This window comes from Sapajus apella, unplaced genomic scaffold (assembly GCF_009761245.1).
Source record: "Sapajus apella isolate SASKATOON/1434 unplaced genomic scaffold, GSC_monkey_1.0 scaffold106, whole genome shotgun sequence".
NCBI lineage: Eukaryota > Metazoa > Chordata > Mammalia > Primates > Cebidae > Sapajus > Sapajus apella.
Window position 1 is genome coordinate 3781624 of NW_022437046.1, and position 17346 is coordinate 3798969.

Below are 17346 nucleotides of genomic sequence, written 5' to 3' on the forward strand. Positions count from 1 at the left end.
CTACTCAGGAGGCTGAGGCAGGAGAATTGCCTCCTGAGTAGCTGGGATTACAGGCACCCGCCACCATGCCCAGCTCATTTTTTGTAGCTTTAGTAGAAACGGGGTTTCACCATGTTGACCAGGATGCTCTTGATCTGTTGACCTCGTGATCTACCCGCCTCGGCCTCCCAAAGTGCTGGGATTACAGGCGTGAGCCACCGCGCCCGGCCCTCCAACCTTACTTTTAACGTAGCTCTTTTAAAATCTAACTTAAGTAAAACAGTAACCTCTGAAAGGAGAAAAATTACAGCCAGCCCACGAATTAGTAAGGAGCAATTAAAAGCCAGCCATAGAGCCTTGCTCCTCAGTAGAAAAGAATTGCCTGATTAACTGATAAGTTGCAAAACCTATCTTCTATCTTAAAAGGCAACACTAGCACAAGCCTTATTTACCCTTAATTTTGTAAATTTAAATAAATTTCAATCAGCTATAAAAGGCCCACAAGTTAGTCGAAAAGCAATTAAAAGCTAAGCATGTAAAACACCACATTATGCTTTAAAGGAAAACTTTAAGCCAAATTAAATATTTGTTGAATTAAGAAGTAAAAAAGTTGTGCCCATTCTCAGAAAGTGAATTGTATGTGAGTGTGGTGAAAACATATGCATGAAAGACTGATGAGAGATAGTCTTTGCTCAGCCATTAAGTCCCCATTTTCAAAACGGTTTTCCAGTTTAAAGTCCATAAATTTGGTCAGCCTGAAAACTCAACTGCAAGATTTAAGCTATTCTGCCTGTGGCTTTAAACACAAGGTTAAAGTATATTCTTTAAATCTCTGCTTCGAAAGGTGCTTTCTAATTTCCTTTTAAACTTCATGTTACCAATTTCAGCTTTCCATGTTAATGAATTATATAGTCAATTGCTAAGTTATAACCCTGATATCATCAAAATTCCTTTAAGGAAAGAGATAGTGTAAAAAAACAAAGTCAAAAAGAGAAAGAGGTAAGGAAGGCAAAGAGAAAGAGGAACAGAAAGTAGGACAAAAGAAAGTAAGAAGTAAAGAAAGAAATATTAAGAAACTTGTAAGACTGCACCTTTAGTGAGGAAGGTTATAAAACAAAGTTAACGCATGTCTGAGAGTGAAAGTTGTAAAAAAATGTTATAGAAGAAAATTTATGCAAATTGGTTGTATAAGTTTTGTTTTGAAAGTTTAAGTTTTAAAACAGCTGTAAAAAAAATTCTCTGTGTAAACATATTAGTTAAAAGTTGAAGTATCCAGTTTTTCTGTGAACTGGACATTAAGCACAAGTTTTTCTTAAAGCACTAACCTGCTCTTTTACGAAGATTATAAAAAGTCTCTTAGCATAGGCACAACTCCTAGAATTTCCAGTGTACCAGTACCAGCCAAGAAATTGCATCCTCATCAAAGGATAAAAGAAGAAAAACTTAAGCCAGCCTAAAAGAGACCCTGCAAAACAATGCAGCTTTCTCAAACCACACAAGCCCCGGACCACACCTGACGAATGCTGAAGAGGACAATGCAAAAGGCTAAGCAAATCCAGCTTAGGGTTTATTTTTTATTCTTTCACTCTGCCTGCAACCTGTACTTGCTACACTCTATCAAGCTCATCTTTTAATCTACATTTTTCTGCCCTGTAACTTAAACTAACACACCCTTCACAGCTTCTAACAATGCAACCGCTTAACTAAAAGAGATTAACATACCTCCAGTGAAGTTCCTCAGTAATGGCATACAGTAAACTGAAATGCCAAGTAACACTACAGGTCAAACACAAAAAATTTAGTTACACTTACGGTTTTTATAGTCTCAGCCCTAGTCATCCTGGCTACAGCCAGAGTTGCAGTGGCATCTATTACTGAGTCAGTACAAACACCTGCTTTTATAAATATCTGGCCAAAATGATGGAAAGGTGTGCAAAATCATCTCTCCTGGTTAAACCCCCACTCCTGGGAGTTGCTCTTTAATGGGAAAAGACTGTTGCTAATTGAACTCATAGTTGTCTTGTTATTTGTTAATCCTAGGATGCAAAGCTGTAATTAAAGAAAGGACCGTCTCACCTGATAGTTCCATAGCTAAACGAATCAGTGGCCGGCAGACAACAAAGCCTGATATTGTTGAAGAAGAAGGGGGAAATGTTGAGACTTACTCAGGGTGGCAGGCAAAATATTAAAGAAATATTAGGAAAAGTTATAGATTAGTCTCAAACCTTTTGGAAGGCCAAAAGGTTTTACTGGGACAGGCCGAAGGTGGCAGGTCCATTAAGTTAGGGAGAAGACAGGGATGATATGAGGCTTTTCCACTTTGTTTACCCCACATCCCTTTTCCTCCACTCTGTTTACGAATGTAAACTTTGTGCTGGATGGCCCTCTCAGGGGGAGATCAAAGGGGAATGACCTGTTAATAGTGTTTACTCTGGGCTTGGAACCTAAAGCTTTTATCATTTGTATAACCACTCTTTTAACCATGTTAATTATCCAGAAGTGTGTTGACTTAGAACCTCTGTTATAAAACCTTTTACTGAGTAATGTAACCATGGAGAGGGAGTCTTGGTCCATTGGCTGCATTTTGTCCTCTGAAAGCAGCTGATGACCATCCCTAGCCCACTTGAATTACTGTAATGGTGTGAGAGTGCATTTATTCATCTGTCTTCGAGTCAAGGTCTTCAGGCCAGACCTCCACAGCTGGTGGTCAACGTCTCAACCACACTCTTCAGAGTGTGTTTTCTGAATGTAAGGCTGAGTCAGGGGACTGTCCTCTGGGGTCATATTCAGCACTCTCGTGTTTCCCTCATTGACTGCATTAGCTAGTCATGTCTATCTCCATATCCATCTAAGCCCAGCCTCCTCCCTCCCTACTGGATTATATACTCTAGAAGGTAGGCAGTGTCTGAGCCACCTCTGTGTCCTCCAGTAAGCAGCACAGAGCCATATCAGGCCTCAGTAATATTTGGTGAGCAGGTGAGTGAATACGTGAAAGAATAGACAGTATCCAATAAGGGGACTGAGCTTTGGCCAGCCATGTTGTAGCCCTCAAAAGCTGAATTGATAGAGATATCTGAAATCTTCCTCTACCACTTTGTCTCACAATTATATGTGAACTATATACTATAATCTCTAGGGACCATGTGCTGGCCTAGAATGGAGGGCCTCTCAGCCACAAGATGAATGTATTTCTATGGCTAACCTGTCCCTATGTAACTCAAGTCTGAAAATATGATTGCTAAATGAAGTGAAGCAGAACCCTGTTAAAGGAGCAGTCTGCTCTACCACTAACTTGGCCATCCTGTGGCTTAGGGCCCCTACTCTATGGTTTATACAAGTAATCTATCTTGGTATGCCATGAAAGCCTATATGCCAAAGATGTATGTTATAATATCCTGTATATACCCTGGCTAGTGATGGGTCACAAATATGGCTCCAAGCTTCCTATAAGTCAACACAAAGAAAGAAACATGATTCATTGCATGGGTCACAGTACCTGCAAGTTAGGAACAAACCAGCTTCTTGGGAGGACCATTACAATTCCTGGCATTGAAACTTGAAAAATGTCTCTTGTAGGCTCTTGTAATGGAAACTCAGTGTTACACAATGAATTATGTACCAACAAAATTACACAGAAAATTCAAAACCAGTTTCATAAGGCACTTTTCCTTAATTCACATCAAATGGGACAAGGGCAATATGAAATTTATAGCAAAAGTTTGTGTCTGAGTATTGTTTCTACCCAATAAATCCTTGCCTGACCCTCCTCTCCCTCCTTCTGCATGACCAGATTTCCAGTCCCTAGGGACTCTGGAGGTACAAGAGACAAACCAGAACAGCCAGGTGTGCCACCTCAAGTCTGGCTCACCCCACTCACATCTTTGTTGGCTGGCCTCACCTTGGAGAACTTCAGGCCACTCACATTAATGGTGCACAGATCTGATGGCTTCCTCACACAGTGGTGCTTCAGCTGGAACATAATACAAAAAGTTGGCTCTTAAGGGCCCTGCAAAGTTTAATTAATCTATTATTGTTCAGCCTTCTCTTGTTGGGCAATCTTATATATTTGTCATTATTTGTTTGCTTGTTTTTCTGTTCATTCATTCATTCATGATTCATCCATTCATTCACCAAATATTTACCAAACACTGCATTGGGCCATATGCTTTGCTAAATACATTAACAAACTTTCTTCTAATCCTAACTAAACCCTTTGACATAAGTAAGATTATCTCCTCTTTTTGATGAGAAAAACAAGGTTAAGAGAGGTAATGTGCCTTTCCAAAGGTACCACAGTTAGTGACAGATCTTACTAATCTAAATCTGTAATCACTAAACTCTATGCTCTTTGACTACCATATGTCACCCCACATAATTTAAAAGTTAGAGGTAAATCTTAGCTTTGGAGCTTCTATTTTGGTTTAATCAAACCTCATTCCTTTTTTGTTAATCATTTATTTATGGTACTTACTATGTTTAGGCACTGAAAGGCATTGGGAAGACAATGAAGAAAAAGCAGAGACATTCTATAATCTCATAGAGTGTACAGTGTCATGGGAAGCCAAGTAGCGAGTATATATTTATAAATGTGATAAATATTTTAAAGGAGAAATTCAAGATGCTATGAGAGACATAACAGAAGGTCCTAACCTCAGTCTAAATGAGGAAATACTTGAAGAAGTAATATTTTAGAGACTTAAGACTAAATAGGTCTCATGAAAGTGGGTAGTAGGGATTATGAAGTCTACCAAGGCAGGAAAAGCAAGGTGCTTTTGAGGATGAAAAATAAGATAAGGTTAGTGAGGCGGCCATTAGATCTTATGAGTCCACGCTGGCTCTGTAAAGGAGTGTGAATATTAACCTACAACAAATAGAAAGCTGCCAGAGATTTTTAGCAGGGGGCTGATGGTAATTCTATAAAAATTGTAATGTCTGATACATATAGACATATCAGAGTATATCATGTAGATGAGAAGACAGGAGAGGAAGAGGAAAGACCAATGTACCAGATTGGTTAATTACTTTCTCAATAACCACTACCCCTTCCTTGTCAAAAAAACACTAATGGTATTCACATTTCTCCAAATAGAATGTTCTTAAGCCAGAGCTCCAAGGAATAAGTCTTGATCTGTGTAAACTTACATGCAGGTTCCATTCCCCTAACTCATGACTGTTTGGGCATGTGATATAGGTCTGGATAATGAGATACTGGCTACTTGGGGTTGTGGAGGGGGACCAGTTTTGGAAAGCATTTTCTTACTTCTAAAAAGACATTAGACAGTGACAATCCCTTCTCTATTTCAGGGTGTTATCCTCTGCATGTGATGGCCAGAATTGCTGCAGCCATCTCAAGATCATGAAGGCAATCAGCTCAAGAGGACGAGGTGACATGCAAGATGGCACAGTGAAAGAAAGAACACATCTTGCAAGATGTCATTAAGCTAGTAAATTAATCTACCCTAAACAATGCCTCTGGCTTCTTTTTATATGAAATAAAAGCATCCTAATTGGTTCACAATAGATAGAAAGTTTCTGAATTAGTCCAATGATGGTGGCCCAGATGAGGGTCACAGCAGTCGAGATGAGAAGACAGGTTTGACAACTATTTAGTAAAAGTATGGCGACTTGGTAAAAGTTTGGGTGGGGACAGTGAGGGAGAGGCAAATGTCAAGGATAGCTTCAAGTACTGGCTCGGGGACTGGATAGATAGTAGTGCCACCAGAGACAGTAAAGTAGATACTTGGAAAAGAGCTCTGTTTTGGGATTTGGAGTGGAAGCACTGGTGCTGTCATTCAATATGAACTGCCAATGAAACATTCAAGTGGAACTATCCAATAGGCAGAGTGGATACCCCATGACTCTGAAAAACATCCTTTTTGCTCCTGCCTCCCACAGTGGCAAAACGGGTAACAAGCTGTATTTACTGAATGTGGGAATGCATATGTATGTGGAAACAAGCGGGGGGAAAAGGCCACTATGGAAAGTGTTTCTGCCTCTCCTCAGTATTGTTGTTTCAGTCCTCCTCATTCTCAATGAGAAGCGGACATAATAATGAAACTGATTCCACAGGACTGCAAAAAGCTTATACTACCCACTTGAGGTGCAATGAAACCAACAAAGTTCTCTTTCAACCTCTGTTCTATGCAGACACCCATCTCTTGGGAACCATAGCACAACCTGGAAACAAAGTAGGCAGCTAGAGAGTTCTTAGGGAGCTATGAGAACCGGACTGCACATTAATATTGATTTACAGAATGCGTCCTTCCTAGCAAAGCCACTGAGGCATTGCACAGAACAGATGTGAAACTACCTGGCTGGTCTCCAATACAGTCACCCCAGTCCTCTTTGTAAAGTCTGCCCCAGGCACTAAGTAATATCTGGTCAGCTTCACTGGTTTTCAGCCAGACACTAAAGTCAAAGAACAAAGGCTGGGGGAGAGCAGGACTTCCCCAATCCCATTCAATCCTGTAGAAATTGCCCCAAAGAGCAGAGCAGGAATCTCTCAACCCTACCATGTGCTGGAATGCAATTTTCAATTGTCTGTTTCCCCTGACCTGCTCCTTTGCCTCTCCAACTCAATAAGAGTTGTTACCTCATATAATGTAAAAGTACAGGCTTTGGAGTCAATAGACCAGAGTTCTTATCCTGGATCAGCCATTTACGAGCTGTGGAACCTCAGCCAAGGCAAATTACCTCTTGGAGATTCAGTTTTCCCATCTGCCCAATGACAACAATACAAAAGGGATGACAATACCTATCTTACTAGGTAGATGTCAAGAAGGCTTTATGTGTCAAGAAACTTTTGGGTCCCTTCATTATCCTGGCTGTATTCAATTTGCCAATAGCTTGAAGTAGATTGGGGGTAGTTGTGCCAGAGCAGGGCAAATCCTTCCCCACCCCCTCCCCACCCTGACTCATGTGCCAGCCACTCCAGGATGCATTTACTCTCACCAGAAAAGCCTGGTCCAGGATACGTCCAGGAAGGTCCACCTGATTTCCCTGCCGAGATGCTTTCTTCCCCCTGAACTCAAAAGAAGTCACCTTCGGGCTTTCCTGGTGTTTAGCCCGTGCTCCAACCAAACCCTTGGGCTTCTTCTCGACGTTACCTTTCCGAGCCACTAACCAGTGTCCTCGGCCTGTTGAGAAAATTAGAACAGTGAAAAGGGGAAAACTCCAAAACTACAATGAGTGCAATTACAGACTATTGGTTTATAACACTAAAACCAAAAATAGCTTCTGATTACCTAATGTGTACCAGATACTGTACTACAGCTGGGGGTAGGGGAGATGTCTACCTATCTATGTCATTTAATTGGCCTTCAAACCCAATGAAAAACATGTTACCATCACTATTTTATAGATGGAAAGGCTTAGACAAAAAGAGGTGGAATGACTTGCTCAACTCCTTCCTTGACATGTTTATCTCCAAACTCTATTATTCCTTCAAAAACTAAGATCAAGTATTTCCTGTTCTGCGAAGTCTTCCCTTTTGCCTCTCAGTAGAGCTGATCGCTCTTTCTCATGCATGCTAGTTACTCTCCTATTGGTCATCTCTTGAGTAAAGCCAAAACAACTCAATAAGAGTTGTTACCTCATATAATGTAAAAGTACAGGCTTTGGAGTCAATAGACCAGAGTTCTAATCCGGGATCAGCCATTTACGAGCTGTGACCTCAACTCAATGGGTTCCATCTTCCCAGACCTCTATCAGTACACAGAAAATATGGTATTAGAAACTCGGAATAAGAAAATGTAGGACAGTTGGCATTAAAAAAAAAACAACAACTAATAATCAATGTCCACTGTAGAAAGAATTTTAAAATGTATATAAGCAAAAAGAGTATCAGGTTTACTAGTAAGCCCACCTAACAAAAATCATTAACATATTTTGGACTTTGTTCTCTCTTGCACCAGCAGTTTATCTAGTGCATGGTATTCATTGCAATCTGTAATTATTTGTTCACTTATTCATTGTCAGTCTTCCTCTCCAGAGTGGAAGCTTCATAAGAGCAGGGACTTTATCTGACTCATGCATCTCAGTATTCCCAAGGTCTGCACAGAGATTACCACATTGTGACCGTTGTTGAACAAATGGCTGAATGAACTCTGTCCTATAGCCCCTGCCCACACAGTTATCCATTCCAATCTTTTCTGAGCATGTGCTTTATGCTGGGAACTGGGAGTATGAGATTGAATAAAAAGGAAGCCCTAACTCAAAGGAGTCATAATAATATACAATATCTTATATCTTATATACGATATATAATAATAATATAAAGGGTGCTGTAGGAACCAGCTTTGTGCCTCTAACCACTGGCTGTCTTCTGGGGAAGCCCACTATCCCTGCCTCAGGGGTTTGTCCTGGCTTACAGACCACTGCTGCCAGTCGTGCTTCTTGGATGCAGTTCCTGCCATATCTCATATGGGCCATTTCCCATTTCCATTCTGGGCATAATACTCCAGGTACCCCATTTCCCAAGGCTGCCCGATCTGGGGCATGGACTTTGCTTCTACTTTACCCTATCTTCATATCCCTAACTCCCAGGGACCTCAGTCTGAGTTGCTGCCAAAACCCCCAACATGGCCAGAAAGAAAGGCTTCAACTGTGTCAGGAGATCAATAGGAGAGAAAAGAGATGAGGCTAGCCAGCTAGCTAGCTCACGCCTGTAATCCCAGCACTTTGGGAGGCTGAGGCAGGTGGATCACAAGGTCAAGAGATCAAGACCATCCTGGCCAACTTGGTGAAACCCTGTCTCCACTAAAAAAAAAAAAAAAAAAAAAAAAAAAAAAAAAATTGGCTGGGCATGGTGGCGCACGCCTGTAGTCACAGCTACTCGGGAGGCTGAGGCAAGAAAATCGCTTGAACCAGGGGGCAGAGGTTGCAGTGAGCTGAGATTGTCCCACTGTATTCCAGCCTGGCGACAGAGTGAGATGAGGCTGAAAAGATCAGCAGAGTCAGATCACAAAAGGTCCAGAGAACCAGAATAAGGAGCTTGGGTTTTAGCATGGAGGAAATCCATGGGGAGTTGGGGTTTTTTTTTCATAATTTTTCATTCTGAGATAATTTTAGACTTCCAGAAAAGTTGCAAAAATAGTACACAGAGCTCCCATGTAGCCATCACATAGCTTCCTTCATGTTATCATCTTTTATAACCATAATACAATTATTGAAACCAAGATATTAACATTGGTACAATATTAGTTATTAATGTGCATCTCTTTTTTTTCCATTTTGCCAGTTTTCTCACTAATATCCTCTTTCTGCTCCTGGATCCAATCTGGGAGGTCACACTGCATTAGCTGTCATATTTCATTAGTTTCTTCTAATCTTTGACAGTTCCTCAGCCTTTCTTTTTCTTGTGTAACCTTAATATTTTTAGAGTACTGGTCAATTATTTTATAAAACTATGCCTCAAACTGAATTTTTTTTTATGCTTTCCCATTAGATTAAGGCTTTTCACCTTGCCAAAATGTCCACAGAGGTGATGCTTGCCTTTTTCAGCTTATCAGACCAGGAGGATCATGATGGCAATATCCCTTACTACTGGTGATATTAATTTTGATCACTTGGTTAAGGTGGTGTCTGCCTGGTTTCTCTACTGAGAAGTCACTGTATTTTCCTTTGTAATTAATAAATATATTTTGAGATTATGCAAATATCCTGTTTCTCATCACACTTTTAACCAGTTATTCTAGTATCTGTGATGGTTAATTTTATGCATCAACCTTGCTAAGCTATAACATGCAGTTATTCAATCAAACACTGATCTAGGTGTTGCTGTGATGGTATTTTGTAGATGTAATTAGTATTTACAATCAGTTGATGTTAAGTAAAAGAGACTATCCTTGATAATGTGGGTGGCCCTCACCCAATGAATTGAAAGACATTAGGAGCAAAACGGGTTTCCTAGGAGAAGAAATTTTGCATCAACGCTACAGCTTCAGCTCCTCCCCAGGGGTTTCCAGCCTGCCAGCTTGCCCTACAAATTTCAGCTTGCAATCCCCTACAATTACATAAAGCCAATTCCTTGGAAAAAAAAAATATGTCTACCTACCTACCTGTCTAACTCCTACTAGTCCTGTTTATCTTCTGCCAGCTCTGTTTCTCTGAAGAACTCTAATGCAACATCCTATAACAGTTCTTACCTACAAAAATTATTATTGCAGTGTTTGAATAGTGACTTTCTATTTCCCTCATTCCTTCTGCATTTTCTAGTTGGAATTCAACTATAAGAAAGAGCTGGGGATGGGCGCGGTGGCTCACGCCTGTAATCCCAGCACTTTGGGAGGCCAAGGCGGGTGGATCACGAGGTCAAGAGATCGAGACCATCCTGGTCAACATGGTGAAACCCCGTCTCTACTAAAAATACAAAAAATTAGCTGGGCATGGTGGCGCGTGCCTGTAATCCCAGCTACTCAGGAGGCTGAGGCAGGAGAATTGCCTGAACCCAGGAGGCGGAGGTTGCGGTGAGCCGAGACGGCGCCATTGCACTCCAGCCTGGGTAACAAGAGCGAAACTCTGTCAAAAAAAAAAAAAAAAGAAAAAGAAAGAGCTGGCCAGGAGTAGTGACTCACACCTGTAATCCCAGCACTTTGGGGGGCTGAGGCAGGCAGATCACTTGAGGTCAGGAGTTTGAGACCAGCCTGGCCAACATAGTGAAACCACGTCTCTACAAAAAATACAAAAATTAGCTGGGCATGGTTGCAGTTCCCTGTAATCCCAGCTACTCAGGAGGCTGGGGCAGGAGAATCACTTGAACCTCGGAGGCAAAGGTTGTAGTGAGCCGAGATTGTGCCGCTGCACTCCAGCCTGGGCAACAGAGAAAGATTCTATCTCAAAAAACAAAAGCTATTTTGTTTCCCCCATATATTTACATATTCAAATATTTATTTCTATTAGTAGACTCATGAATATTTATTTATTCTATGGTCTACAACCCAATTCCACCATTTATTTAATTGTTCAAACTGTCCCAGCTTTGGTGATTGGGAGCACCTTCAAGTCATTTGTGTCCTTTCAGCATTTCCCCATTATTTTCCTGAGCACTTCTATATTTCTGGCACCACAAGATATTCCAACTCAACTTGTATTTTTACCGCCCTAGTCCTGCAAACAACTATTTCTCCAAGAAGCCCATGCTCTTTTCATTGGAGAATGGTATTTAGAAACCAAGATCTAAATGCCAGGTATGCTTTTTGCTGCTGAGGTGCCATTGTTGTCACTGGACTAGGAAATAATCATACGTACACTAATCCATATAGATACACACAACCATATTTATTTCTGTATCTATCCATCTACATGTGTCTGTGTGAGACAGAGTGAGAGAGAGAGAGAGAGAGAGAGAGAAAGAGAGAAACTATGAGTTCACACTGATAGCTCCATCTGAAGGTGTCTAACAGGTAGGTGGCCAGGGAAAGTCTCTATGTGAAAAATAAAATCACTCTAGAAAAGTGGAGAGGACAGGCAGGAAGAGAAGGTTCTTCCAATATTCCATATACAGAGTGACCAACAAGTTACAACATCTGGAGTAAACAAGGTATGCTTCTCCTTTGTCCTACCCTTTCAAAGCAACAAATCCAATCCAGAGCACCCATTCTTAGCACTCTACCTATAGGGCTCTGCTCAGTATTATGACAATTCCTTGCTCCAGGGGAGTTTTTAACTAGATAAATATTTGAAAATCTACCTAGCAGAGTTGAGTTTAAGCCATTTGATTTGGCAGACTATGATCACTCATCAAGTAAGAAATACAGACCACAAGAGAGCTCACGAGAGGATAAGCCCTGAGGACTAGGGTAGTCAGACATGGTTTATTGGAAGAAGTAGGAGAAAAGCTGGGATTTGTGGGATGGGAAGAGTTTGGCTAACAAGGGTGAGGGCTGGAACATTCAGGGCAAATAACAAAGCTATGTGAAAAGAGAGCACCATAGAATAGAGCATAAATAAAGAAATAGGTTGTCGCAGGGGATAAGAGCAAGTTAAACTCAGAATGACACAGAATGCCAGGTAAAGGGGTTAGCAATGAAAAGTCACTGAACAGAAGGGGTGCTATGGTTACATGTGCACTTTAGAAGTCCCACAGAGGCTGCTGGGACTGAGGGGAAAGGACTGGGTAGAGCAGGGGACAGTTGTGAAGGGTTTGGAGAATAAGTTGATGTGAGACAGTCTAAAGCAGGAGCTTGGTGTGAGGAAAGGTATCAATGTGAGAAGTTACCTGACCTTCCTCCGGCATGCGAAGCAGATTTCTGGCTGGAAAGCAGTTGTTGAGGTAAGGTTTCCCATCATCCAGCTTGTAGATTCCTGAGGAGGCCATCTCCCTGAGAGCCAGGCAAGGAAAGCAAGGAAGCAGAAGAGTGAAAAGGCACAGCAGAGTGCTCTTGCTCCAGTGCAGCTCAGGAGCCCACCAGGACCACCACACCCTGCACACACCCTGCCTCTGACACCCTGAAGGCTGCACTGCCCTTGCTTCAGAAATGGGTTGGCTGTTTATATGAAAAGGGAGACAAGACCCTGGGTTTTCAGTTCAAATCAATCCTAACCTGATGGTACCCTAGAAAGAATATTATTTCTAGGTTCAAACAGACTTGGTTTGAATCCGGACTCTGTCTTTCCTGGGCAAGTTACTCCACTCCTCTGAACTTCAGTTTCTTCACCTGTAAAATGGGGGTAATAACACCTACCTTAAAAGACAAATAAGAAGGTCAAGTGAGAAAGACAATGCCTGATACATATTAACTCTGTGCCAGATGTTTTCTTTAACAGAGTTCAAAGAAAAAGGGGCTCACATTTTAGAGAAAATAGTGTACAAATAATGAGACTTAAGCTGGATAAATAGTATTTGAGGGATGAATTGAGTTTTCTGATAGAGAGAAGGATAAATGTTCCAAACAGCAAGGGCCACAGGAAGGCACAGTTGTGCACAGTAAAGAAACAATGTGACCCAAGAAGGAGAAGGATGTGTGTTTGGGAGTCTTGAACAGTAAGGCTGGACACGAAGGGCTTGTGGCACCAGGCTAGGAGCTCAGGCTTCATCTTGTAGGTGACTGAGAACCATGCATAATTTCTGAGCTGGACAGAGCCATAATCCAAGCAGTGCTTTAGAAAGAGAGATCTGACAAAAATAGCACTAGGTGAAAGTGGCACCCAGTGGCAACTAGGATTGCAGTTAGGGGAGTATTGCAGCAACCCAGGGATGAGCTGATGAGAGTTCATGTTAATAAACTAAAGATTTAAAAAAAGAAAGATGGACAGAAAAAGGGAATGAGAAAGGGAGGGAGAGAAAAGAAAAAGAGCAGCAAGACCAATTAGAAGTATTAGCATTTAATGTGTGGACATAGCCTAGGCAACACAGTGAGACCCTGTCTCTACAAAAAATTAAAGAATTAGCCAGCATGGTGGTATACGCCTGTGGTCCCAGCTACTTGGGAGGCTAAAATGGGAGGATTGCTCGAGCTCAGGATGTCCAGGCTGCAGTGAGCTGTGATCATGCCACTGCATTCCAGCCTGGGTGACAGAGAGAAACCCCATATTTTAAAAAAAAGGGGTGGACAAAGGAGGACAGTCCCCTGGAGGATTCAGAAAATAATTTTAGAGAAGTAGGAGAACTGGGGGGTGGACACGCTGCCAGGTAAGCCAAGGAAAGAAATAACTATATGAAAGAGGCAGGGAAGTCAGGCAAGGTGAGGACTGAAAATAGGCCATGAGCAAGTAGGAGATCAGTTTTAGAAGAAAGGTGGAGTCAAAGTCAGACTTTATGTATGAAAGAGTGAATGGAAGGTGAGGGAATGCAATAAGTGAATATAAGCAAGTTTTTCAAGAAGATTGATTGTGAAAGGGGGGAAAAAAACAAGACAGCAGTGAGATGGAAGGTAAAGTCAAGAGATGGGTGAATATCAGAACCAGTGCTGGGGATGGTGAGCAAGGTGCCTGAGGAACACCTACAGGGGCATGTGCTGTCTCTCAGGGTTGTGCAAATGCAGTGTCAGCACTTGGCCCCCACCCTAGTCCCAGCATTGGTAGACAGAGTCACTACAGAGAACAAATTTTGGAAGCTTACTGCATGGGTTCAGATCCTAGCTATGCCACTTACTAGCTGTGTAGCCTTGAGCAAGTTACTTTTCTATGCCTCAGCTTTTTCCTCTGTGAAATGTAGACAATAAGTACACCTACTGCCTAGGTCTGTTTTGATGACTGCAAGAGAAAATGCTTGTGACAGAACTTAGTATCTGGCAAATGGCTAACTCATGCTGCTCATTTTCCATTACTCTGCTATTAACAGGATGAGAAAGGCTTGACTACATCTATAGACTGAGAAGAAGGAGCCAGCAGGGGAGGAAAGGCTGACAATGCAGGAGAAAGATGGGCAGACCCACAGAGGCATCCCTGAGGAGGCAGGAAGAAGGGCACCCAGCACCCAAGGGTGGGGTTCCCTCACTGAGGGTGAGGGAGGCCAGGCTCCCTCAGGGACAGTTGTTATGGGGGAGAGATTTCAAATATCCTGAGTATTCCATTTCCCTAATACCTAGAGAATAAAAAGAACACAAAAGCAATAACCTTTCATTTTCTATCTGCTATGGAGTGGCTCCTAGGGATTCCAATATCATCTTATAGCGAGTCAGAAATTCTTTAGGGGGTGTGTGTGTGTGTGTGTGTGTGTGTGTGTGTGTACCTGTGCATGCATGTACATGAACAAAAGTTGGAAAGAGAACATAGTTTTGACTCTCAGGTATGACTCAGTCTTTTCTTCATCAAATTATTATTTTCTTCAGAGAAACAGGCACAAAAATGCTTCCTCAAAGGAATGGATAGCCCTAATCACAACGGCACATACTATTTGTCATTCACAGATTCTTTGCCACAGTCTGATATCAAATCTTGCAAAAACCTATATTTTAGCCAGGACTTGCAAACACAAATGGTTACAGGAGTTGGGCAGGCCATGTGAGTGAAGAAAGCTGGATGTGAGAAGAGATTAGAAGGAGGGTGTGTGTGTGTGTGTGTGTGTGTGTGTGTGAGAGAGAGAGAGAGAGAGAGAGAGGGAGAGACAGAGAGCATGAGCGAGAGCACATGCTCATAGGGGCAGCAATTAGCTCTCACCAGTTGCTGCCATATAGAAATCTAAGTCATTATTGCCAGATCTTCACATTATTTTCAAGGAAAGTCTGCCGTATACATGAAATCTCCTAATTATTTGAGTGTCGGCAACTAATTTGCCATTTTAAAACAATATGCAGGCCAAACCAAACACCTGAGAACCAGATTCAACTCCAGGCTACATTTGTTTTTTCTGATTTTTTTTTTTTGACACAGTATCTCACTTTTGTCACCCAGGCTGGAGTACAGTGGCACAATCACGGCTGATTATAGCCTCAACCTCCTAGGCTCAAACAATCCTCCCACCTCAGTCTCCTGAGTAGCTGGGACTACAGGCACATGCTACCATGCCTGGCTAATTTTTGTCTTTTTTGTAGGGACAGGGTTTCATCATATTGCCCAGACTGGTCTCAAACTCCTGGACACAAGCCATCTGCCTGCCTTGGCCTCCCAAAGTACTGTGACGACAGGCATGAGCCAACATACCCAACCTGATCTTCTATTTTCATGGTGTGGAAATTTAAACAGTAAGTCCCAATCAATAAAACAAACTCCCACTACTGGGATTTTCAAATTCAATAACATACATTTCCTTGAAATTACATTCATTTCCTTACATTTCAAGGAAATGTATGTTATGAAAATGCACAGCACCACCAATGCAACCTAAACATACTAGACCCAGCTCCTCTTTTCTTATCCCATACATCTAACGGGTCACTGAGTCATGACAATTTCAGCTTGGAAATACTGTTCCAATGGTCTACTTTTCTCCATCTCTACTGCTTTCATTAAATCATTCAACATCACCAACTTAGAATACTGCAAAAGTTTTCTGACTGGGTTCCCACTAAACATGAAGGCCAGATGCCTAAGCCTGATCTTGAAAGTCCTTGGAGTCCTATGTCCTAACCTTTCCAGCTCCAGTTAGTTCTACCCACAGTTCTCCAGTTAGTTCAGGCCCACAGTGTCATTTTCCACTCCCAAAACATATCATTCACACGTAGTCCTCCCTGCCTCTGTTCCTGGTGTTCCTTCAGCCTAAAATACCCTTCTTCACCTTGTTCACCTGGTTGATCTCAGCCTTTATAATTCAGCTCCAAGACCACCTCAAATATTAAGTTTCTTTAACTCTGAGCTCTTAAAATTTGTCTTTAAAGGGATCTAGCCATTTCCAAATATGCGTTGAGACAGCTTCATGCAATTTGAGGTAGCAGAGATTGGGGAACCCGCAAGCTGCTGGCCAGGGGAAGGGAGGTCACACAAGGTATGTGAGATGAGATCACAGTATGAAGGGTCTGGGAAGAGTTCAGGGAAAAAAAAGAGTAGTGTGGAAAGCTGGGATTGAGATGTCCCAGGAGAAGGTTTCCTGGTAGTGACAAATATTCTATGAATATAGAATGGTGTAATAGGAGGGGCAACAATTTTTAAATTTGACTCTAGTTTCTCCTATCAAGCTGAGTGACAATAGGCAAATAACTTTACCACTTTGTGCCTCAGATTTATCACATGTAAAATGAGGATAAAAATTCTGTGCCTCCAAGAATTGCAGTAAGAAATAAATTAGGTAACAATGGATAGAATGGATAGAAAAAAAGCATCTTTCTAGACTCCACCCAGATGCCAACACTTCCACAAAGCCTTCACTGAACCTGCCAGTGAAAATAACTGCTGCTTTTGCTAAGCTGTGAAGTCTTTCATCAGTATTCCTTTCATGGCCTGACCTCATAAGATTATCAATGATCATGGAGGAGTGCCTTCAATGGACTATGAATATGCAAGTCTGGAAACACATCAAATTCACTGTTTCTCTTCCACCCTTGGGACTTAGCTCATAGGAAGCATTCAATAGAGCCAAGTGAAGGATATGATGGCACTCCTGGGACAAAGATATATATATATATATATACAGACACACACACACACACACACACACACACATCCTCAGTTAGACTCTAAAACTTCCTAAGAAAGGGCAGTATCAATGGCAGTCATCAATTTATTCCTAACAAATCATCTGGCATATAACAGATTCCATAAACATTTGTGGAATAAATGAATGAATGCTGGTACCTCCTTTGGTCCAACACAGGGCACTATGAGTTTTCTGATCCCTGATCTTCCCTGCAAAACATTGGAGGCTCTTCTTATGTGTTCCTACAACATTCCATACTTTGCCTAGGATAGTACTTACCACTTTATTATAGTTGTTTGCTCCCCTCATCAACTTCTCACCTGCTGTGGGGCCTATAATTACGTTATTCACCTATG

The 17346-nt window shown here is 41.7% G+C and overlaps 1 protein-coding gene across 1 annotated transcript in view; it reads right to left on the reverse strand.

Moving 5' to 3' along the window:
* Positions 1–17346, reverse strand: part of XRRA1 (X-ray radiation resistance associated 1) — a 115797-nt gene that overhangs the window by 94406 nt on the left and 4045 nt on the right. Inside the window, exons 3-5 of the mRNA XM_032259073.1 lie at positions 12202–12299; positions 6931–7115; positions 3878–3949 (exon numbers count right to left, since the gene is read on the reverse strand). Coding sequence (XP_032114964.1) covers positions 3878–3949; positions 6931–7115; positions 12202–12295 — 351 coding nt within the window. The 5' untranslated portion in view covers positions 12296–12299. The remainder of the gene's footprint in view (positions 1–3877; positions 3950–6930; positions 7116–12201; positions 12300–17346) is intronic.